The 24,027-nt window shown below is 48.0% G+C and overlaps 1 protein-coding gene across 4 annotated transcripts in view; it reads left to right on the top strand.

Moving 5' to 3' along the window:
* Positions 1 to 24,027, top strand: part of KSR2 (kinase suppressor of ras 2) — a 531,211-nt gene that overhangs the window by 118,875 nt on the left and 388,309 nt on the right. For all 4 annotated transcript variants that reach the window (XM_032241015.1, XM_032241004.1, XM_032241019.1 and 1 more), the window contains exon 3: positions 576 to 726. In XM_032241015.1, the coding sequence (XP_032096906.1) occupies positions 576 to 726 (151 nt within the window). The remainder of the gene's footprint in view (positions 1 to 575; positions 727 to 24,027) is intronic.

Genomic DNA, 24,027 nt, shown 5'->3' with positions numbered 1-24,027 from the left:
GACGCTCAAAAATGGCCTAGTTTCATTTCCAGCACGGAGCACTTTCAGCCCCTTTCCCATTAGGGTTTCTGAAGACCAGTGTGAGCCCTAGACCCTGCAGCCAGAGAAGAGAGGAAGGAGAGAGAGGGGCCCAGCCACCAGGCCATCTGCGTTGTACTGTGCTTGCTCTGAGTCTGTGCTGGGGTTTTAGATGGGTCCCTGCAGAGCAGGAGGCACTAAAACCCATGCATGGGTCCTGCCTTCTAAACATGCAGAAGCTGGGTGGAGAGACAGTCAAAATGCTGATGCCATACAGGGTGGTAATTATAATAGCACCAAGCACCTGCGCTACCTTGCCAAGTATGGGCGCTTAGGATTCCCACTTTATAGATGAGTAAACTGAGGCCCAGAGAGGTTGAGCGACTGGTCAGAGGTCATCTAGCCAATGAGTGGCAAACCCAAGATTCAGACACCCCACTGTCGTGCAAAGCGTTTACACAGTGGCGTGTTCTCCTCTAGGCACCACTAGAGGGCAGCGTGGAGGCGGAGTCACTACTCCTGCCCCACAGTTGACAATCCATTCTCCTCTCACCTAGGAAATCTCACCTGGCCAGCTGAGCCTGGAGGACCTCTTGGAGATGTCGGATGAGCAGGTGTGCGCGACCGTTGAGAAATATGGAGCCAACCGGGAAGAGTGTGCCCGCCTCAACGCCTCCCTCTCCTGCCTCAGGAATGTCCACATGTCAGGTGAGCAGGCCCTGGGGTCGGGGGCGTGGATGGAGACTTGTCCCCAGCACAGCTGCCACGGTCCCTCGGCATCCCGTGCCGGCCACTGCAGGCCAGGACGAGGCAGCATCAACCCTGGGGAGCAAATCCAGCTCACAGGAAGGCAGCAAGGGCCTGGGATTTGGAGGCCAGAAGACATGGACAGGGGCAGCTCTTGGATTTGAACTCTTGCCCCAGGAAGATCTGCTGAGGTTTAGAGTATCCGGTTCTGGAAAATTAAGAGTCCAGATATGAAAATAGTGAGTAGGCATAGGAGACCAGGGTCTTTTTACTTTAGACATGCTGAATTGCCTTTGCATTTTGGGTCAATGTCTAGCTTCTATTTTTTTTTTTTTTTTTTTTTTTTTTTGAGACGGAGTTTCGCTCTTGTTACCCAGGCTGGAGTGCAATGGCGCGATCTCGGCTCACCGCAACCTCCGCCACCTGGGTTCAGGCAATTCTCCTGCCTCAGCCTCCTTGAGTAGCTGGGACTACAGACACGCGCCACCATGCCCAGCTAATTTTTTGTAGTTTTAGTAGAGACGGGGTTTCACCGTGTTGACCAGGATGGTCTCGATCTCTTGACCTTGTGATCCACCCGCCTCGGCCTCCCAAAGTGCTGGGATTACAGGCTTGAGCCACCGCGCCCGGCCCTATTTTTTTTTTTTTAACGTAATTAATATGCATTCATTGTAACATAAACCAGAAAGCAAATTAAAAAAATTACCCTAAGCCCCACCTTCTAGGTAAGTGCTGTTGTAATTGTGGTATAATTTTTCGTGACAAATGGGTGTATGTATACTTTTAAAAAATAGAATTAGAATTGTCTACACGTATTGATTAAAATTTTTTTATTTTTTTGCCTAATAACCTCTGTGACTTGTATCAGTTTGGGGGCCAACTATATTGTCATCCCTCCTCGATCTTTTCCATTAATTGCTCAGATACCTGTTTGTCTGTATTAGCAGAACAGCAAATTTCCTCTTCCTGAGGCTTCTTGCTTCTCTCTAGCCTCATGCTTTTCCTGCAAATTCTGGGGCCGGTCCCTCCCAAGGGAGCCGCTCTGCAAACACCAGCCACAGTTGTCAGTGGCCGTCAGCACGGTGGTTTCAGTTCCCACCACAAGGTGTCACTGTTGAGTATCAGTCTGGCAGAGTCAGGGGGAGGCTCACAAATGCCTTTGCTTGATTCACCCTGAAATAGGCAACAAATGTTTGTTGAGTATTGCGCTAGACCTGGAGAAGTCTAATCTGAGTGGCTGTGGGGTGCCAGGAGGGCTGAGGAGGCAGCGGTGAACAACACAGAACATATTTGAAACAGGTCATTGGCCCAGTCTTCCATGCGTGCCCTTTTGTATTTTTTCTTGTTGGCACAGCCTGATTTGGGGCACAGTCACCATCAGAAGGGATCATGTGACCTGGCACACTGATCCACGCCTGTAATCCCAGCAGTTTGGGAGGCCAAGGTGGGAGGATCATTTGAACCCAGGAGTTTGAGACCAGCCCAGGCAACATAACGAGACTCTACCTCTACCAAAAAAAAAAAAAAAAAAAAAAAAAAAAAATTAGCTGGATGTGGTGGCATGCACCTGTAGTTCTAGCTATTTGGGATGCTGTGGCGAGAGGATTGCTTGAACCCTGGATGTTGAGGCGACAGTGAGCTGAGATGGTACCACTGAACTCCAGCCTGGGACGCAGAGAGATATTGTCTCAAAAAAAAAAAAAAAAGAAAAAAATTGCGCCAAATTACAGTGTTACATCCTAAACATCTTCCTTTGTCAATAAATGCATTCACTTCTTATTTTTAATGCCTGAATACTAACACCATCTATTCAACCAGTCTCCTAGTTTTGGAAATTTGGGTTAGATTCATATTTTTCTTATCATAAGTAATGCTGCTGTGAATACCCCTGAGTGTTATTTTTGGGGACCCCTGTGTCTATTCCTTTAGAGTGAATTCATAGAGACGGTGTTGCAGCAAAATATTTACATATTTTGGCTGGATGCAGTGTCTCACACCTGTAATCCCGGCACTTTGGGAGGCCAAGGTGGGTAGATCACCTGAGGTCAGGAGTTCAAGGCCAGCCTGGCCAATATAGTGAAAACCCATCTCTACTGAAAATACAAAAAAAATTAGCTAGATGTGGTGGCCCATGCCTGTAATCCCAGCTACTTGGGAGGCTGAGGCAGGAGAATCACTTGAACCTGGGAGGTTGAGGTGGCAGTGAGCTGAGATCACACCACTGCACTCCAGCCTGGGTGACAGAGCAAGAACCTGTCTCAAAAAAAAAAATTACATATTTTAAGAATTATAGCGAACATTGTCATATTGCCTTCCAGAAAGTTAGTACCCATGTATGCCCCCGCCGTGCCTGACAGTGAGCATTTGAGGCTAGGGGAATGGGGAGTTAATGTGTTTAATGGATACAGAGTTTCTGTTTTGCAAAATGAAGAGTTCTGCAGACATATGGTGGTGATGACTGCACCACAATGGGAATGTACTTAACGCCACTGAATTGTGCATTTAAAAATAATTTAGATGTGCTGGACGCAGAGGCTTATGCCTGTAATCCCAGCACTTTGGGAGGCCGAGGTAGGTGAATGTGAATTTCAGAATTCACACTGTCTCATCACAGAGTTACTGCTGAGTTTGGCAGCATCCTGAAAAGTAAAGTGAGATTCCAGTTTGCGTGAGAGAGGCATTTATGTCAGCCTCATGAGGGGGCAGAATAGTTGTGTTTTTGTGACATCGTGGGCTGTGTGAGACCATGAGAGGTCTGGTACGCTGATCTTTTTCAAAATTTTTTTGATCCAGATGCATGGTACAAATGTAACTTATATTGTGACCCCCCCACACACATATAGGTACACATACATGCACACACATGTAGCTACATATACCCAATTGTAGCATGTTTCATGAAAAATACTCCTGCTTCCTACGCATGATGAAAGAAGATGTTGTAAATTCATTCCTGTTCTATTCCATATCACTTAGCAGATGCTGGTAATGGCCACTTTCTTTTTTCTTTCTTTCTTTTTGAAATGGAGTCTCTCTCTGTCTCCCAGGCTGGAGTGCAGTGGCGTGATCTTGGCTCACTGCAACCTCTGCTTCCTGGGTTCAAGTGATTCTCTTGCCTCAGCCTCCTGAGTGGCTGGGACGACAGGCATGTGCCACCACAGCCAGATAATTTTTTTCATATTTTTAGTAGAGGCGGGGTTTTACTATGTTGGCCAGGCCGGTCTCAAACTCCTGACTTCAGGTGACCCACCTACCTTGACCTCTCAAATTGCTGGGATTACAGGTGTGAGCCACTGTGCCTGGCCTGCCACTTTTTAAGTTTTTTTGGAACAGGGTCTTGCTTTGCCACCTGGGTTGGAGTTCAGTGGTGTGATCATAGTTCACTGCAGCCTTGACCTTCTGGCCTCAAGCAATTATCCCACTTAAGCCTCCCCAGTAGCTGGGACTACAGGTGCACACCACCGCATGCACCTGGCTAATTTTTGTAGAGACAGGGATTCGTCATGTCGTTGCCCAAGCTGGTCTCAAAATCCTGGGTTCAAGCAGTCATCCTGCTTCGGCCCCCTAAAGTGCTGGGATTACAGGCAGCGACCCCATGCTTGGTCAGCCAGCACTTTCATTCCACACCTCTCTGTGGTTTGAACCTTCGCTGATCTCACTGATCCTCCTGCCTCCACGTAGGCCTCCCTCTGGGCTCTTCCCAGGCTGCCAGGACTCAGTCTTCCATGTCCTGTCTCAGACACCAGCCTTAGGGCCACCAGGACCTTGAAAGCAATGACCAAGTGCTCCATTTTTACCCAATTCAGACTTCAGCTCTGATCCTTAACCCTGAACTTCACCCATGCTGTTCCTGTAGGCAATGGTGCCACTTAAAACATTTTAATGCTTACCTTTCTTGGGGAGCGATTTTTTGTTTGTTTGTTTGTTTATTTGTTGAGACAGAGTCTAACTCTGTTGCCCAGGCTGGAGTACAGTAGTGCAATCTTGGCTCACTGCAACCTCCACTTCCCAGGTTCAGGCGATTCTCCTGCCTCAGCCTCCCGAGTAGCTGGGACGTGCGCCACCACACCTGGCTAATTTTTGTGTTTTTAGTAGAGATGGGGTTTCATCATGTTGGCCAGGCTGGTCTTGAACTCCTGACCTCAGGTGATCCACCTGCCTCAGCCTCCCAAAATGACGGGATAACAGGCATGGCCACGATTTGTTTTTTGAATGAATGCCTCTCTCTTCCAGTAGACTGTAAGCTGGACAAGGGCAGGGATCATACTTGTTTCTGCGCACTATTTGATTCCCAGGGTGAAGGTTGTTATCTGGCACATAATATTACTTCAATACAGATGTATTTTTTTGAGATGAGGTCTTGACCTGTTGCCCAGGCTGGAGTGTAGTGGCACAATCTTGGCTCACTGCAGCCTCTACCTCCTGGTCTCAAGCGATCCCCCACTCAGCCTCCTGGGTAGCTAGGACTGCAGGCACGTGCCACCACGCCTGGCAATTTTTTTCATATTTTTTGTAGAGATGGAGTTTTGTCATGTTGCTCCTGCTGGTCTCGAACTCCTGAGCTCAAGCAATCCCTGAAAACTTACCAGTGGCTTAAAGAACACAGTCCTCCTCATGGACTGCAGAACATCTCAGGGTTTGGCTCCTACTTGAAGCCTTACCATTCACATTTTCTCTTCAAGTCCTAAGTATCTGATAAATCCATGAATTACTTGGAGTTTTCTAGATGAGGCTTGGGTTTCACATTTTGGTACTCACATCCCTCTACCTAGACTTTTCTTTCCTTTTGTCCTTCTGGTGAATCCCTGCTCTTCCCCAGGCCCAGTGCAAAGCCTGGTTCTCTATGAGGCCTTTCCTGGGCTCTGGAAACTGAGCTGACCACTTGCCCTTGGCTACTGAAACACCAGATACCTCAGTGACCTGCTGAGCCCCTCCTTACCGCTGAAAAGCTGTGTGATGTCCTTGCTATTAATCTCCACCAGGGGGAACCAGTGAGCCGTCCTCAAAGTATCCTTCATGTTTAAAATTACCTTCTTCCCTCAAAAATAATGATTGGTTCCTTAAAGCTTCTAACCATCTTGGGAGTTGGATGGTTTCCCTTTACTCTGACTAAAAATGTTATCCCAGACTGAGGAATACACCAGTATCTTTCCCGCCGTACTCTTACTTCTTGAGGGTGGTAGTGTTCATCTTGATAGCCCCGGCTAAACCCAGGGCTGGAGCTTCCTGCAGTGATGAAATCAGGTCTTTAAAATTCCGGCCTGATGTGGGGACTGGATGCGTGTTTGTTAAATGACAGAAGACAAATTGTTCTGAGGAACTCATGCGGAGACCAAGGATATGGCAGCAGACTGCTTTGTGCCTGGCCAAGAATGGGTCTCCTCTCTGTCTCTCTCTCTCTGTGTCTCTGTCTCTCTCTCTCTCTCTCTGTCTCTGTCTCTCTCTCTCTCTCTCCCCCTCTCTCCCTCTACCTCTCTCCCTGTCTCCCTCTCTCCCTCTGTCAGATGATGGAGGCAGCTTTATTTTAGAGATGTTAATGCTAATCTTAGTTTTCTCCTTGGGTTTTAGGGATATCTTTATTTCCCATTGTCCAAGGAGCCCCCAGAGTAGGAAATCTTAACTCATTTTTCTCTTCTTATAGCTTGTTAGATCAGCCTTAGCCTGAAACCAAAGAATACTCATTCATTCATTTAGCAAGATCAAAGGATCCCAGAGCCAGGATAGCTTAACCTTTCCTTATCATGGCAATGACCTGAAACCAAAAAACCACCATTCACTGATTCAGCGAAATTGATTGCCTGGGTACTCTATGCCAGGTGCTCTTCTGATCTCTAGAAATGCATGCTGAGGTGTGTGTCCCCATAAAGTTTAGTTTCTAGTGTGGGGAGCTGGGGCGCAGACAATGGATTATTGTCCTAATGAGCATGAACCTTATGCAGGGCATGAGAAGAGGTGCTGTGGATTAAATAAAACATGGAGCAGGCTAAGGGGGGTGGGCAGTGCCCTCTGGAATGGAGGGTCAGGTTATCATATTAAATAAGGCAGCTGGGGCAGGCTCCGTTCTCTTTTCTCCTTCTTAGTCCTCAGCCATTTTCTAAGAGTATGGAATCTGGAGTCCAACAAACTTGGGTGTAAGTTCTAGCTCTGCCACCTACTAGCTGTGTGATGGTGGATGGGACATACTGTGACTCTGTACTTGCTTTCCTAAGCAGTATGATGGGGGTGATGATCATTTGAGCCCCATTAGTTGTTGGGAGCATTACATGAAATGATACAGGCAAATCACAGAGCCTGGCCCGAATTAGGTATGTGATGACTCTTACGGTTATTATTGTCATCCCCACCATCACCACTACCAGCACCATCACCACCACCAGCACCATCACTGTCATCCCCACTGCAGTCACCAGTACCATCACTATTGTGACCATCATCAGCACCATCGCTACCATCATCACCACCATCACTACCACCACCATCACCATGACCACCACCATCATTATCATCAGCACCATCGCCACCGTCATCAGCATCACCACTACCATCAACATCACTATTGTCACCATCACCATCACCATTGTGACCATTGTCAGCACCATCATCAGCACCATCACTACCATCACCATTGTGACCACCATTAGCACCACCACCATCACTATTAGCACCATCAACACCATCATCACCATTATTAGCACCATCACTACTGCCACCATCATCATCACCATCCTTACCACCATCACCATCACCATTGTGACCACTGTCAGCACCATCATCAACACCATCACCACTATCATCACCATCGTTAGTTACCATTACTGCCACCATCATCATCACCATCCTTACCACCATCACCACCACCACCATCACCACCACCACCATCACCATGACCACCACCATCATTATCAGCACCATCACCACCGTCATCAGCATCACCACTACCATCACCATCACCACCATCACCATCACCATTGTGACCATTGTCAGCACCATCATCAGCACCATCACTACTGTCACCATTACAACCACCATCACTACCATCACCATTGTGACCACCATTAGCACCACCACCATCACTATTAGCACCATCAACACCATCATCACCATCACCATCACCACCGTCACCATCACCACCACAACCACCACCACCATCACTATTATCAGCACCATCACCACCATCACCACCATCATCACCATCCTTACCACCATCACCAGCACCATCACTTTTACTAGCACCATCATCCACTACCATCACCATCACCACCAGCACCTCCATCACCATTGTTACCACCATCATCACCATCACCAGGCTCCTCCAGCCTTTTTCTGCCCGCAGGTCGCTTTTCTCCACATCTCCTCATCCTCCTCTCTTTTTTCCTCTAAGGGGCCCTTCCAAGGGGCTTCAGCCTTTCTAATTCAGCTCTCTCACTGTTTCCCTTCCTTCTGAGCCACGGTCTCCCTCAGCACTGCTGTTCTTTTCCGCCTACTCTACCTCTGTCTGGGCTGATTGTTCTTTAGAGGTAACCGCCATTCCCTGGCTACAAAAATAAAGGCAAAACCTCAAACCCTTTTTCCCTGGACACAGCCCCAGTTTTACCCTGTGGTTCCTACAGAGCTGAGGTCCTAGGGTGAAGCTGATTTGGCTGCAGGAAGAGCACGTTCTCACCGTTTGCCTCCACCTCCAGCTCCATTCCAACACTGGGGACTTCAGAGTCTGAGGACAGCGGGGTCCCTTACTGAACCTTCCTCTCCTGGGCCACAGCTGTTTTATCAGAAGAGAGCCTGGTGGAGACGTGGTCCAGCTATCAGAGTGCTGTTGCTTGGTCTTCTTCCTCTTTTCTGCTGTTCTTTCTCTCTCTCTCCTCTTCTTTTTGGCATCTTGATCGTTTTCAGCCTCGTAATTTATGGTCATCTGCGTCTTTCCCAGGGAAAAACCTCGGGTCAAGATAATGGATGATCTTTGCTGTGGTTACTGTTTTCCTTTCTGCCATGAATATGCTTATGTGAGGAAAACTGGAGATCTCTTCCCTTCCTCCTCCCCTTCCTTCTTTTCTACCCTTCCCTCCTCTTCCCTCTCCCACCCTTGTTTATCCAGCACCTTCTCTGCAACTGGTACACACAACATTGGGTTCCAGGGCTCAGGGACTTTCTCAGGATTGAACTGAGACCTGAAGGGGAGGGGAAGAATTCTCCTAATGACTGGGAGTGATGGGACACTCAGAAGTGCCTTGGGACGGGAGGAAGGGGAGCATCCTAAGCGCAGAGAGAACAGCACGGCTGCCCAGTGGGGATGCTGGGGAGAGCAGTGGGAGCTGGAGCCAGGCAGGTGGGCAGTGCCAGCCCCCACAGTGGGCCACGGCAAGGAGCTTACACTGCAGGGTAAGCTGAACAGAAGGTACCTGGATCTCTTGTCCGGTTTTCTAACAACACTCTGGCTGCAGAGTCAATGGATGGCTTAGAGCAGGTGACAGATGCTGGGAATCCTCTGTGGCTCCCTGAGCCCCCAGAGGAGAGAGTGAAGGCTAGGGCCCTGTAGGCAGGCAGGCAGGTGCCCCTGCACCCCTGCAGTCTCCTGGAAGCTTGCCTGCCTGGGCCTTCTCTGGCTTCTCTTGAGTATCAAGGGGGAGAACTGGGAGTCAGGAGAAAAACAGTATGCAAAGTGGCCCCCAAAAGAGGACGGCCTCAGATGCCCTCTGGCTTCCTCCCAGCTTTGGGCTTTGAATGAAGCCCCCCAGAACGCCGTCTGCCACTGTACAGGCTTCCTTTGACTAGGACAAAGAGTAAGAGCGGGTCTTGATTGCCCTACTGTTCTACTTGCTTCTAACTTGGGGAAGGCTGGGCTGGCAGAGGAAGAGCTGCTCCTCCCGAAGCCCACAGGGTCTCCGATGTTCTAGCGTTGACACTGATGCCTTTCCTTTCTCCTGCAACTGCTCCAGCCCTCCTGTTCTGTGGGATCTCAGGAATCCCTTACACATAGACAGCATCAGACGAGGATTCTCGCTTACAAGCGGCAGAAACCTGATGCAAACGCACTTAGGCACAAATGGCTCATTCATTCACTCTGTACACATGGAAGGAACTTTCCCTGTGGCGTTGCTGGGAGGGGCTGGAGATACAGCGGTGGGGAAGGCCGGCCGGCTGCGGGCTCTCGTGGGTCTGTCCCAGACCTGCACTATTCAGTACAGCAGTCACCAGACTTGTGTGGCCAGGTGAACTTATATTCATTAAGTAAAAGTTAAATCCCCTTCTTCATTCTCAGGAGCCAACTGCCACAGGTGGCTAGCGGCTGCCCTATTGCAACAGCAGTTTTGAACATCCCCATCATCACAGAATATTCTAATGGGCAGTGCTGCTCTGAAATGTGTTGAAAGAAACAATACATAAGAAAAATATCAAGTTGGGTGCAGTGGCTTATGCCTGTGATCCTAACACTTTGGGATACACTTTGAGGCAGGAGTATTGCTTGAGCCCAGGAGTCCAAGATCGGCTTGGTCAACACGGCAAGACCCCATCTCTACAAAAAAGAAACAAAAAAATCTAGCTGGGGGTGACGGCACACACCTATAATCCCAGCTACTTGAGAAGTTGAGGCAGAATTGCCTGAGCTTGGGAGGTCAAGGCCACGGTGAGCCAAGATCATGCCACTGCATTCAGCCTGGGTGACAGAGTGAGATTCTGTCCAATCAATGAATCAATCAAATGGTAATAGGTTTTATGTGGAAAATCAAACTGAAGTGAAATGATGGTGGCTTTGTGGCTGGCTTTGATGGGGTGATAAGAGCAGGTCAGTCAGGGTTCAGCCAGAGAAGTAGAAACAATAAGATAAATGATATTAAGAGATTTATTGCAAGGATTTGGCTTATGCAATGGTTGGGGCTGGCTGGGAAGGCCTAAAATCTGTAGTGCAGGCTGTTAGGAAGGGCAGGCCTGAACTGAAGTTGCTGTCCATGGGTGGAATTTCTTTTTCTTTGGCGAGGTCTCAGTTCTGGCTGGATGCAGTGGCTCGTGCCTGTAATTCTAGCACACTGAGAGGCCAGGAGGGTGGATTGCTTGAGTGTAGGAGTTTCAGACCAGCGTGGGCAACATAGCAAAATCCCCATCTCTACTAAAAAAAATACAAAATTTAGCTGGGTGTGGTGTGTGCCTGTAATCCCAGCTACGGGGGAGGCTAAGGTGGGAGAATCACTTGCCTGGGAGGTCAATGCTTCAGTGAGCTGAGATCTTACCGCTTGACTCAGCCTGAGTAACACAGTGAGATCCTGTCTCAGGAAAGAGAAAAGTCTCCGTTCCGCTATTAAGATATTTCAATTTCAATGGTTTGTATCAGCGTATCAGCTCCCCCGGATTATAGAGGATAATTGACTTTATTTAAAGTCAGCTGATTATAGACCTTAATCACAGCAGTAGAATACCTTCACCTGATGCCTAGATTGTTGTTTGATTGACTAACTGGGGATTATAGCTTAACCAAGTTCATATGTGAAACTGACAGCTAGCCTCTCTGGGGAGACGACATTTAAGCTGAGACTTGAATGACAAGAAAGCATCAGACAGAAGAAGATCTGGGGGAAGAGCATTTTGAGAGCACACAGGTCTTAAATGCAAGTCTCGGAAGCATTTTTAAGAAGCAGAATTCAGGCCTACATGGCCAGTGGTTCTGGGGACCCATTGCTGTGTGGGTCTGTGTCCCAGACCTGTGCTTCAAAACCTGGTGGCTCAACACAACTGACTTGTTATCTCCCATTGTTATTGAACAAAAGGGGCTTGCTGTCCGATGCACTAGAAGCCAATACTATGACACCAGGATTTGAGAAAAGCTTCATATTGAAAGTTGACCCCCAAGGAGACAGGAGTCAAGCTCAAATCTGTCACCCTGGGCTGGCTTCAAGGCAGTATTTTTATTAGGAAAGGTTTAAGGGGTAGATACTGGGGTTAGCAGGTGGTTGGTGGAAGGAAAGGAGAAATCTGGAAAGTCCTTGGGTGTGTGCAGTTATTTCTTTATGCTACCTCATAGGTTGCATGTGCAAATTTGAAGGGAGTTAGTATGAAATATGTGGTAGAAATTTGGGCTGTGATGTCAGCAAACTTGTGCACAAACTCCAGCTGGTCATCTTGGTTACAACTGATTTTAGTTATAAAAAACAATTCACAGGAGGAGGGAGTTTCAGCATCTCAGCAAGTTTTTTTTTTTTTTAATCTGCTGTCCTGCAAACTCAATAATTTCTGTCATTGGTTTCTTTAACTCTTCAGGGCATAGTTTCATCATGATTCCCTGGGCTCAGGGATTGGCTGGGCTCAGCTGGGTGGTTCTTCTGTTCCATGTGGTGTTGGCTGGAGCTACAGTCATCTGGGGCTTGACTGCACTGGAACATCCAAGATGGTGCATGCTCATGGATGGCAGTTGGTGCTAGTTGTTGAGTGGGTAACCAATTGAGGGTTATCTGCTGGGGTGCCCACATGTTGCCTTTCATGTGACCCGGGTTTCTCACAACATACATCCCAAGGAGGAGGAAATGGAGGTTGCCAGTTCTGGAATGATAACCCTTCTGCTGGTGACAGTCTCAGTGATGGGTCAATCAGGGAAGCCAAACTACTGCGAGTATAATGGAAAAAACTGATTTTTTTTTTTTTCTGAGACAGAGTCTTGCTCTGTCACCCAGGCTGGAGTACAGTGGCGTGATCTCGGCTCACTGAGACCTCCACCTCCCAGGTTCAAGCGATTCTCCTGTCTCAGCCTCCCGAGTAGCTGGGACTACAGGTGTGTGCCACCATGCCCAGCTAATTTTTGTATTTTTAGTAGAGATGGGGTTTGACCATGCTGGCCAGGCTGGCCTCAAATTCCTGACCTCAGGCGATCCACCCACCACAGTCTCCCAAAGTGCTGAGATTATAGGCATGAGCCACTGTGCCCAGCCAAAAAAACGTAATTTTTTAGATGTTTGACTTATGCGATGATAGGAAGAGTTGGGGAAGTACAAACTGAAAAAGGGAAGCTTAAGATTCAGAGAAAAGTCTCGAACCTACACTGCCATGGGTAAGGCAGCCTGCAATTTCAGGGCCATCTGGCAGCCAATATGTCCGGCTGTTGGAAGGGACCTTGCAGAGGAGCTGGGTTAGATTCCCAGGGAAAGCTATTAGCCCTCTGTGGCTTTTGCCTCTGTGAGTTTGTCATGAAGCATCTGGTGGTGAACTTGAGGTTGCTGTTGGTCATGGAGGGTCCACTGTCAGGAAGAAGAGTTGGCTGCAAGGCAGGGAGGAAGGTGGAGGATAAACAGGACCAAGCACCCCAGCAGCTGTCCCCCATTGCCTTCAACCCATGTTACTCTTCGGGGTGTGATGGCTGCTTCTCTTTTGCCACACAAGTCTTGTACAACATCACTTTTGGCCAGCTCTCATCTGGAACCATGCAGAGAAGGGGATTCTGGGAATGTGGGTGCTGTGGAAACATGGGTGCCAGTGTAACTGAGTTGGCAGTGGGCTAATCCATGGCAGGGAGAGGAGGTAGAAGATAGGAGACAGGGTCAGAGACACGGGCAGGGCTCAGTTCCTGAGGCCCCGTGTAGACATTGCTGGAAACTTCTTACTAGAATGGGAACCCATTGGAGGGGATTAAAGAAGGGAAGGGACTTGATCGGATTTCACTTAACTTGTTCTAGGCTAAACTAAATCCATCAATCAATTTCCCTTCCTCCCTCCCTTCCCCCTTCATCCCTCAATGTTTCCTCCCTGTGTAACTACCTTGCTTTCCTCATGGGTAAGATGGGGATACTAGCTGTATCTTCCTCATGGAGTTGTTGCAAGGAGAGAAATGAAGTCATATAAACACTGTGTTAATATAAACACTTGTCTGGCAAATTTGGCACTCAGTATGTACTGGGCCGTGATTGTTTTTATTGTCAGCTTCCCTCCCTCCTCCCTCCTTCCCAAGCTGAATCTGAACCAAGGCAGTCTTCCTACAGAGCCACTGGCTGCTCCCTGCTAAGGCAGGCGTGGAGGGAGGGCAGGATGTTTTTCTCCAGAGCCTTTGTCTTGCAGCAGAACCCCTGTTAAGTGACCTGGTCCGAGGCTTGTCCACCGGTCCTGTCCCCCTCCAGCCCACTTTCCCTTTCTGGCAGGTCACTTCTGGCCCCTCTGTCTTGCCCACCTGCTGCTTCCTGTGGCCAGCATCTGGCTTTTTTGGAACCCCCCCAGTGAGAACAAAGAAAATCCGACTCTCTGGCTGTCATCTCTGATCAGCGCTGTAGTCACTTTCTCTTTTTATTCCTGGCACTCACGAGGTGCTGAGCAGAAGAATTGGGCGCAGAATTGACATTGAACTTGTGCTTGGCAGGGACTGGACTCTTCGAGGATTGTGGGTTCCGTGAAACTGCATGAGCTGAGACAGACCCAAACAGACTTTCACCTTAGAATGAGACCCCCAGTCCTGTCCCCAGGGCTCCCACTCTGGTCCCTATCTGCTGTTTTCACAGGCCTATTGCACCCAGCTACCCTCTCTTTCTTACAACGCCTGCCCCAGGGTCTTTGCACGGTCCTTCTTTCTGCTGGAATACCCTGCCTCAATCTTCCTCTGGCGGGTTCCTTGTCATTTTGGACTCAGCCCAACTACCAGCTTCTCAGAGAGTCCTACTTCCATCCTGGCCACTCTCTGTCCTATCATAATCTCTAGGACATCTAAGATTATTTAATTTGTTTGTTTTCATACCCCTTTCCACAACAACGGTGATGCTCAAAACCTCAACATGCATCAGAATCCCCCAGAAGCTGCCACCCCCAGAGTTTCCTGCTTCAGCCGGTCCGGGGCAGTGCCCAGAAATCTGCATTTGTAACAAGAGCCCCGGCGACGCTGGTTTGGGGAAGACGCTTTGAGAAGCCCTGTGCTGGAATTCTCCCAGAGTGTGGCTCAGAGTTGGAATGTGAGAAGTAGCCACAGAATGACTGAGTGAGTCCTAGTGATTGATGGCAATAGTGGCAACAAATATCGATTGAGTTCTTACTGGGTCAAGTCACACAGCACTGGCTCATTTAATTCTTCAGCAGCCTCATGAGGGCTGCAGGATGATTCCTTCTGTTTTCTTCGGAAAGAAAACGGAGGCTCAGAGAGGTAGAGCCCTTGCCTGGGGTCACACAGCAGCGAAGTGTCAGAGGCAGGGTTTGAACTCATTTCTGTCTGACTCCTGTGCAGCGGAGGCCCCCCACTTAAAAGACTGGTGGGAATGGCTTTCTCCTTAACTCTGGGTGCTCCCTGTGTTTCCATTTGCTCAGCTTGAGGGAGCAACCCTTTGGGACTTTGCAGGGATGTAGCAGCTTACACTGGAACTGAGATAAAAAATTATTTAAGGCTGGGCATGGTGGCTCACGCCTGTAATCCCAGCACTTTGGGAGGCTGACGAGGGCAGATCATCTGAGGTCGGGATTTTGAGACTAGCCTGACCAACATGGAGAAACCCCATCTCTACTAAAAATACAAAATTAGCCAGGTATGGTGATGCATGCCTGTAATCCCAGCTACTTGGGAGGCTGAGGCAGGAGAATCACTTGAACCGGAGAGGCAGAGGTTGTGGTGAGCTGAGATTGCGCCTTTGCACTCCAACCTGGGCAACAAGAGTGAAACACCGTCTCAAAAAAAAATTATCTAAAGGCTGCATGTAAATATCAAATAACAATACTGCACGTTTGCAGAGCACCTTCAGTTTCAGGAAACACCTGCATGCAGGTGATCTTGTTTTAGCCTCACAACCACATGAGTGGTGGGCAGATGAGGCTGCATGCCCAGTTTCACAGATGGGAACGTTCCCAGCAGATTTGACTCTCTATCAATGTCTCTGTCCTTCCCAGCCATGGTCCTGAGAGAGGATGGGAGGTTTCCTTGGGTGCATGAATATGTTTGAAACTTGCAGGGAGCATGCAGAGGGAAGGCAGGAAGGGCAAAGAGGATGGAAACATTTGTTATTATTTGGGGCAAAATTATTCTTGCCTTCCCCTAAAATGTTCTGAGAGGAGATGGTTCCCGTTCATTATAGTCACGATTTTCACTCAGGTGGACTGTTGCTTTCTCTAACTGTTTCCCTGATTACCAACTTATATTCTTGTATGAGAAATACCCAAGCTATTGTTTGGGGAAGAAAAAGAAAGCACTGTATTGACCATAATTTGCATCTACATTGGCATGTTACTTAGGATTTTTTTTAATGGTTGCATGGGGCCCGGTGTGGTGGCAGACGCCTGTAATCCCAGCACTTTGGGAGGTTGAGGTGGGTGGATCACTTGAGGTCAGGAGTTCAAGTTCAGCCTGGCCAACATAGTGAAACCCTGTCTCTGCTAAGCATATAAAAATTAGCTAAGCATGGTGGTGCATGCCAATAGTTTCACTTACTCGGAGGCTGAGGCAGAAGAATTGCATAAACCCAGGAGGTTTAAGCATTGAGCCGAGATCATGCCACTGCATTCCAGCCTGGGCAACGGAGCAAGACTCCATTAAGAAATAGGCCATAATCCCAGTACTTTGAGAGGCCGAGGCGGGTGGATCACGAGGTCAAGAGATCGAGACCATCCTGGTCAACATGGTGAAACCCCATCTCTACTAAAAATACAAAAATTTAGCTGGGCATAGTGGCACATGCCTGTAATCCCATCTATTCAGGAGGCTGAGGCAGGAGAATTGCCTGAACCCAGGAGGCAGAGGTTGCGGTGAGCCAAGATCACGCCATTGCACTCCAGCCTGGGTAACAAGAGCAAAACTCTGTCTCAAAAAAAAAAAAAAAAAAAAGAAAAAAAGAAATAGGCCAGGGGTAGTAGCTTATGCCTGTAATCCCAGCACTTTGGGAGGCTGATGCAGCTGGATCACCTGGGGTCAGGAGTTCAAGACCAGTCTGGACAATATGGTGAAACCCCATCTTTACTAAAAATACAAAAATTAGCTAGGCATGGTGGTGTGCACCTATAGTCTCTGCTACTTGGAGGGCTGAGGCAGGAAAATGGCTTGAACCCGAGAGGCAGTCTGCAGACAGCTGAAATCACGCCATTGTACTCCAGCCTGGGTGACAGAGGGAGACTCTATCTCAAAAAAATACAAAATAAAAATAAATAAAATGGGGAAAAAAGTCTGAAAGGAACTCCACTTGGATATTTAGCATAGTTGTTCTTTGTTTAAGGGCGATGTTTTCTTCTCTTTTGCTCTTTGCATTTTCTGTCTTTCTGGGCAACAAATAAGTAGTGTGTGACTTACATGAGAAAGTCTGAAGGAAAAGAATCCTTCCGGAACGCTGCTTACTTTCATCTGTATTGTGATGCTTTCTTTTCTGCAGCTGGTGCCTGGTCGGGCGGGATGTTCTGACCTCCCAGATTTCAGTGGTTTTCTCACTGACTCACTGCCCCTTTGCAGCTGTTCAAAAGGAAAAACTTTCTGGGCTGCATCCTCCTAAAGTAAATCTTCCCATGGCTTAGGCAACTCCTGACACTGCCGGGAAGACTTCCTGGACTGCACCTGCGTCGATCTTGTGCCATAGTCATTAGGCAGTGATCTTGTAGTTGCTTTGATATCTAAATCTCCCATATTAGATTGGAAATTCATAACTAGCAAGGGCCATCTTTAATAACCAAAATAATAATGATTAAATATTAAAAGCATACTGTCAGGTGTTGTTCTGAGCTGATTTTAAGGGTTATTTCACTTAATCGTCAGATATCTCCATGAGATAGGGACTTTCGTATTCCCCAGTTTTCACATAAGAGAATGAAGGCACAAAGGGGTGAACCACAGTACTCAGCCAAGGTCACATGGCTGGTAAATTGCAGGGCACCAGCACTTGAGCTTGGGCTGATTCCAGACCATATACTCTAAATGCAGCACTTTGTTAGTTTCCTACAAGCTACTTAGCACAGTTGCAAAAGTATCATTGAGTGAATTAACGAACAAATGAACTGTCATAATCTAATCACAGAAATTATGCCCTTGAAGGAGAAGGTTGAAGCATTTATAGATTTGCCCTAGGGGAGAGAACTGAGGGCAAAGCAGTTTCTGTCTGTGTATCAGGGATGAGATTGTGTGGGAGGGATAATGATCAGATGAGAGATTTTCTCTCTTAAGGCAGGAGTTGACCAAGTATAGCCTATGGACCAAAGTCAGCCCTCCACCTGCTTTTGTAAATAAAGTTTTATTGGAACACTGCCATATCTATTTGTTTCCACTTTGTCTATGGCTGTTTTCATGCTGCAACATCAGAACTGGGTAGTGTGACAGAGACCACATGACCCACAAAGCCTGTCTAGCTTGTTAGAGAAAACATTTGCTGACTGTTTTTGTAAAAGACCAAGCTAGAAATAGTGAGTGTCAAATACATACATGTCTAAATCAAATACATACATGTCTAAATCATGGGAGATTTTGGTGTGATGTAAAAAAGAACTTCCTTTTGGAGGCTGGGGAGGCATTGACTGTGGAAAACTCTGTAGTGGGGGGCGGGTGAATGAATATTTGCACAAGTGGTACAACATGTATAGAGGGCTGTAATTTATCAAGAACTTCCCATAGTAAATGCTCAGGGGAAGGCAGAAAGTGCAGGAAGGAGGCATATGCCCAGAGAGGGTAAGTAAGTTGCTTAGGGTCACACAGCTAGTACCTGGTAGAGCCTGTGCTCAAACCCACGTCAGTTTCACCCAAAACACATGCTTTCATCATGCATAGTCCTTCGTGCTGACTTTTTAGGTCTGTTGTGCATCAGACTGAGTCCTTTGGGGAGTGGGGACCACATCTGGTCTCTGGAGTGCAGTACACAGATGCTGTCTGGATGGTACTCTCTGAAGGTCACTCCTGTGTAGGAATCTGTGGATCTCTTCAGGTGAGTGTGACCGCCATCCTGATGGATTCTGAAATGTGGCGTTGCTCTACACCCCACATTTCCCCCACTGACTTCACTCGTCAAACGGGAAATCCTAAGTGCTCCTCCTTCCCCAACACAGAGAACCTGTTGCTTTGAGCTGGGAGGGTGGGAGATGGTACTTCCCTACCCCCCATGTCAGCCCTGTCCTTGGGAACAGAACCCAGTTTAGCTTCATCGTCTGACCATTTTCTTTCTTTAGCGCTTTTGTTTTTTCCCTTCTCTGTCTGATACTTTGTGGAGGAGAAATGAGGCGGACAAGCTTTGTAATCGGATACGAGGATGCTCTCAGTGACTGGGACTGACATTATTTTTCAAGCTCCACCTTCTAAAGACCTTGTGTCTTCATGATCACAGAGGGTGGAGGAACTGAGCGGCAGGGCTGTGTTGTTGCTTTCAACCCTAGGCTCCTTGCTTGAAGAAATTAGGGGCACATAGCTGCTTGGCTGTAGATACTTGGATGCCTTTTCCTCCTAGATTATTTTCTTGGACACCATCAGAGACCGGGGCAGCTTCTCGATGGTGCAGTGTCATGTTTGGCCACCAGGGGACGCTGCCCGATAAGCTTCCTTTAGCGGAGACGTCAAAATAGACTTGAAATTTGCAAAAGATGCACAGTAATGTACAAACTGGAAGGAACCTCGGTCTAATCATCTCAACTTTCAAGTAAGGATAAACTGAGTCTCAGAGAGGAGAAGGGCTTGACCCAGTTACAGCAGGGACTAATGCGGGCTTAATTGTGTTTCACAGACCGAGCATTCTCAGACGGCAGGCCAGAAGCCCGGGGAGACCTTGGGTTTCTTTCCGGGAGTTTCTTTCCCGGCTGCCTCAGCAGAGGCATCTGTGGGAGCAGCCTGCTCCGACGGGGCCTTGCTGCCACTAACCTTCCTTCCACGTTCACGTCATGGATGCTCTCGCGTTGTTGGTCTTTCTGCCACACTGCAAACCAATGAAGAGAAGAAAATGAACTGTAAAGAAGGAACATTGAAGGGCAGCCTCCAAATGATAACTAGTGGAGATGCAAAGAGAGCTCCGAAGAGACGGAGAACTCTAGGCAGTGGCTTCATTCCCTTGGGAGACATCCGGAAAGAGCTTGGGGCCCTGTTTGGGGCACCCCCAGCTGCATAAGAACCCTCAGAGAGGCTGTCTAACGAACGGCCATGATAAGAAGTGGGAAGTGGCTGGACTTGCTTCAGTTGAAATCAGTGTTAGGGCTTGCCACATTCCCTGCACTGGGGTGCATTGATAAAAAAGACATGGGCCACAGTTGGCACGGGCTGGGCCTCCTGGCTGCTTCATTCAGCTGCCCTGGTTAGTTTGTGGCACAGTCAGGAAAGCACGTGAGTTCCTGAGCCTGGGATGTGAGTCCTGCCTGGCCTACCGCCCAGCCTCTTCCCTATCTGAATCTCCGTCTTTGAAACAGGTATTCATGATACTGAGCCTTTTGGGATTGTTGTATTAAGGGAGGTGATGTGTGCCTCTGTCTGGGGCCACCTTTCCATCTGGGCGAGACTGTGCTGTGCTCCTTTTGGCTGGGGTGAATTGGAAATCTCACCCAAAGAGAATGGTGAAGTGAAAGGTTTCTCTCCCTGCTTCCTAATAAGTATGGTGGTGGTGTTGCCTATTCTGCTTCCAGCCTCTTTCTGGAAGGTAGATTCCACAGGGGCTGAATGGTCAGGGGTCCCCAGAGCTGTTGAAATCCACTCCATGATGGGTACGGACAGCTGAGTGTATTGCCTGTGACTTCCTTCAAGCCCTAAACTTGATGGTGCGACTGCCCTATGGAGAGAGCACAGTGTTTTGACCCCTTTTAGTATTTTGGAGCAGAAAAAAGGTACCACCCAGTCACAATCTTCTTTTGACGTATTTGAGAGGTTGGGAAAAGTTTCCCGATAGTCTTTTATAGAAATATATGACTATTCCCTAAGAGTGGGGATGTTTCTAGGCTAAAGGGCTTTTCCATAGGGGACCGTTGGTTTACACAGGGTACTTCCTCACTGCAGACTGTCTGGAGGCTGCAGGGTAGGGAGCCTTGCTTAAGAACTATGATCGTTGTTAATCCCTTCTAATGTCAGTCATTCGATTTCAGGTCCCAGGTTCTTGGTGGTCTTCAGTTACAGCATGAAAAGGGCTTCTTATCCTTGGCACTGTTGATGTTTGGGGCTGGGAAATTGTGGTGGGGGACTGTCCTGTGCCTTGGAAGATGTTTAGCAGCATCCCTGGCCTCTACCCACTAGATGCCAGTGGTAGCCAACCCCCCAACCCCTGGTTGTGACAGTCAAAAATGCCTACAGACACTGTCAAATGTCCCCTTCGGCAAAATCACTCCGGGCTGAGAGCCACTGGCTGGACTTATCCTAAGCGCTCCAGGAACATAGCTGCCATGGTTCTAAGGAGGAGAAGGATGATCATGACGGCGATGATGACAACTTCAGTATTCCGAGGCCAGATGAAAGCCAGGAGATTTTGTGAATGCTGAGGTTCTGTAAAGCACAGAAAACCATAATTGAGTTGGAGTTTGGCTTATCATGCCCAGAGCATGGTTTTCCCAGGGGTCTTTAGTCCAATTAACAGGAACCAGATGAAAGTGAGGAGCCGTGATGTACCACCCTCCCTCCAACTCATCGTGCACACACATATGTGCACCATCGCTCCCTGTCTCCCCAGGGACCTTGTTAAACTTCCATCAGTTTTGCAGATAAACAGCTCCTGATCACCCATGAAAGGAGGCAGCAGCGGACGGAGCTCAGGGCTGGAGGCAAGATACCTGGGTTATGGCTTTGCCCGACTTCTCTGGTTATGGGAACCTGGATCAGCCATGTGGCCTCACTGAGCCTGGTGTCCTGGTCTGTAGAATGCCTGAAGACAGGATGGATGGCCCGTAAGCCCTTTTCCCCTGGACTCTGTGTCTCAGATTTGACTTTCATGCCCAGCCAGGGAGCTGCCAGCAGTAACCACATTCCTGCCCTCGAAGACAGCTCCCCGGTTTACCCCCAGAGCTTCTAACTGTTATTACGATTACCACATTGATCCCTATATCAACTCAGTGACACCTTTTATGGATTCTTTGAACAGAAACACAGGAATTCCCACTTTTGCATTTGTTTCTTCTGCCTGCAATATTCTTTCTGTGAGTCAGCTTCTTTTCATTATTTGGCTCTCAGCTCAAATGCTGTAGGAAGTCCTCAATGTTATTTATCAGTATGATTATCATATATTACTATCAGTATGATTATCATTGGTCTTCTCAGGCTGGGGAAGCACAAGGTTTGGGAAGCCCAGAGGAAGAGCCCTAATGCAGCCTGAGCAAGTTCAGGGGAAGTTTTCTAGGAGAATAAACAGCTCCATTAAGTTCAGAGGCTCTGTTTGGGCTTCTTCTGTTGCCTCCTGGGTTGATTATTTTATTTGATTGCCCATCAAATGCCAAATCTCAAATCTACTCAGGGTGGTTTCTTTTTTTTACTCAAATCATCATAGCTCAAAAAAAATTACCACCCCCCACCCCAGTATCTTTTTGGACCATTTTGTGATGTAAAAGGTGCCTGCAAACCTTCAGTATTGAAGTCGGTAATGTACGTGCTCTGGGAAAGATGTTCTTGTTTTGTTTGCATTTTGGGAAGAAGGACAGAGTCATACTCAAGTACATCCACTTTATTTCATTCCTGTACCAATGACCAGAGGGTAGAAGCGGAATTTACGTGAAACTCCTTTTAACTTCGGATCATGGTTTTTATTTAGCATGGTCCTTCAGGTTCTTGGGTGGTGCCAGTTCTGTTTTTTGTTTTGTTTTGTTTTTTGAGATGAACTCTGGCTCTGTCACCCAGGCTGGAGTGCAGTGGCACGATCTCAACTCACTGCAACCTCCACCTCCCAGGTTCAAGTGATTCTTCTGCCTCAGCCCTCTGAGTAGCTGGGATTGCAGGCACCTGCCACTGTACCCAGCTAATTTTTGTATTTTTAGTAGAGATGGGGTTTTGCCATGCTGACCAGGCTGGTCTCAAACTCCTGACATCAGATGATCCGCCCATCTCGGCCTCCCAAGTAGTGCTGGGATTACAGGTTTTTTTTTTGTTTGTTTGTTTGTTTGTTTGTTTTTGAGACAGAGTCTCACTTTCTCACCCAGGCAGGCTGGAGTCCAGTAGTATGACCTCGGCTCACTGCAACTTTTGCCTTCCAGGCTCAAGTGACTCAGACCCTAGAATAGCTGGAACTAGAGGTGCATGACACCATAACTGGCTAATTTTTTTTAATTAAAAAAATTTTTTTTTGTAGAGACAGGGTTTCACCGTGTTACCCAGGCTGGTCTCGAACTCCTGGGTTCAAGCGATCCACCTGCCTCAGCCTCCCAAAGTACTGGGATTACAGGTGTGAGCCACTGTGCCTGGCCAGGCGATGCCAGTTCTAAGACAAGATACTGTGATTTCTTTGGAAATCAGTTCAGATTGATTTTCTTTGGAAGTCACAGTAGGGGAATTATGATATCAGGGTGGGGTCAAAAAGAGGTTGAAATGAAGGAACTGATAGATTTCTTCATGAAGGAAGGGTGTGGTGTCCAATGCTCTTTTCTGAATATTCATGATACCAATAAATGTGGAAAAAGAGGATTTAAAATGTACCCATGGCCAGGAACAGCGGCTCATACTTGTAATCCCAGTGACTTGGGAGCCTGAGGCAGGAAGACTGCTTGACGCCGAAGTTCAAGACTAGCCTGGGCAATGTAGCAAGACCCCTTCTCCACAAAAAATAAAAAAATCAGCTGGGCTTGATGGTGTATACCTGTAGTCACAGCTATTCTGGAGGCCAAGGTTGGAGGACCTCTTGAGCCCAGGTGTTCGAGGCTGCAGTGAGCTGTGATCTTGCCACTGTACTCCAGCCTGACCCTGTCTCAACCCCCACCCCCAAATGCACTCCTGTCCCAGGGGTCTCTGCACAGATGTTTAACATTCCTCTACTATGTATAAAGCATTGCACCAGGTTTACAATGTACTAGGCATACCATGTGGAAGGAATTCCCATGGATGACTTCCTTTTATTTTCATTACAACTCCCTAAGCTATGAGTTGCCTTGTCCCTTGTGAAAAGGGAGGAGATAGAGTTCAGAGAGATGCCTGGTGCCAGCAAAGGCTGCACAGCATGGGTAAGTCACGAAGCCCGCATTGCGCTCAGGAACTTGGCATGAAATCAGCACTGCATACTACTTCCCAAAGGCTCCAAAAGAGCTAAAGCAGGGCAGCGTGTTTGTTGAGAGTCCAGGTGCTGTGCAGAAGTCGCTTGGCTGAGGTCATCCCACTGGTCACTGATAGGTCTGTCTGAAAGCCCGTGGACTTCAAGAGTTCAGACTGATTTTCACGGGACATGAACCCATCACATGCAGTGACTGTTGTCCCAG

This window comes from Sapajus apella, unplaced genomic scaffold (genome assembly GCF_009761245.1).
Source record: "Sapajus apella isolate SASKATOON/1434 unplaced genomic scaffold, GSC_monkey_1.0 scaffold2, whole genome shotgun sequence".
Taxonomy (NCBI): Eukaryota; Metazoa; Chordata; class Mammalia; order Primates; family Cebidae; genus Sapajus; species Sapajus apella.
Note: the sequence above shows the minus strand (reverse complement) of the source record. Positions and strands in the feature narration are given on the sequence as shown.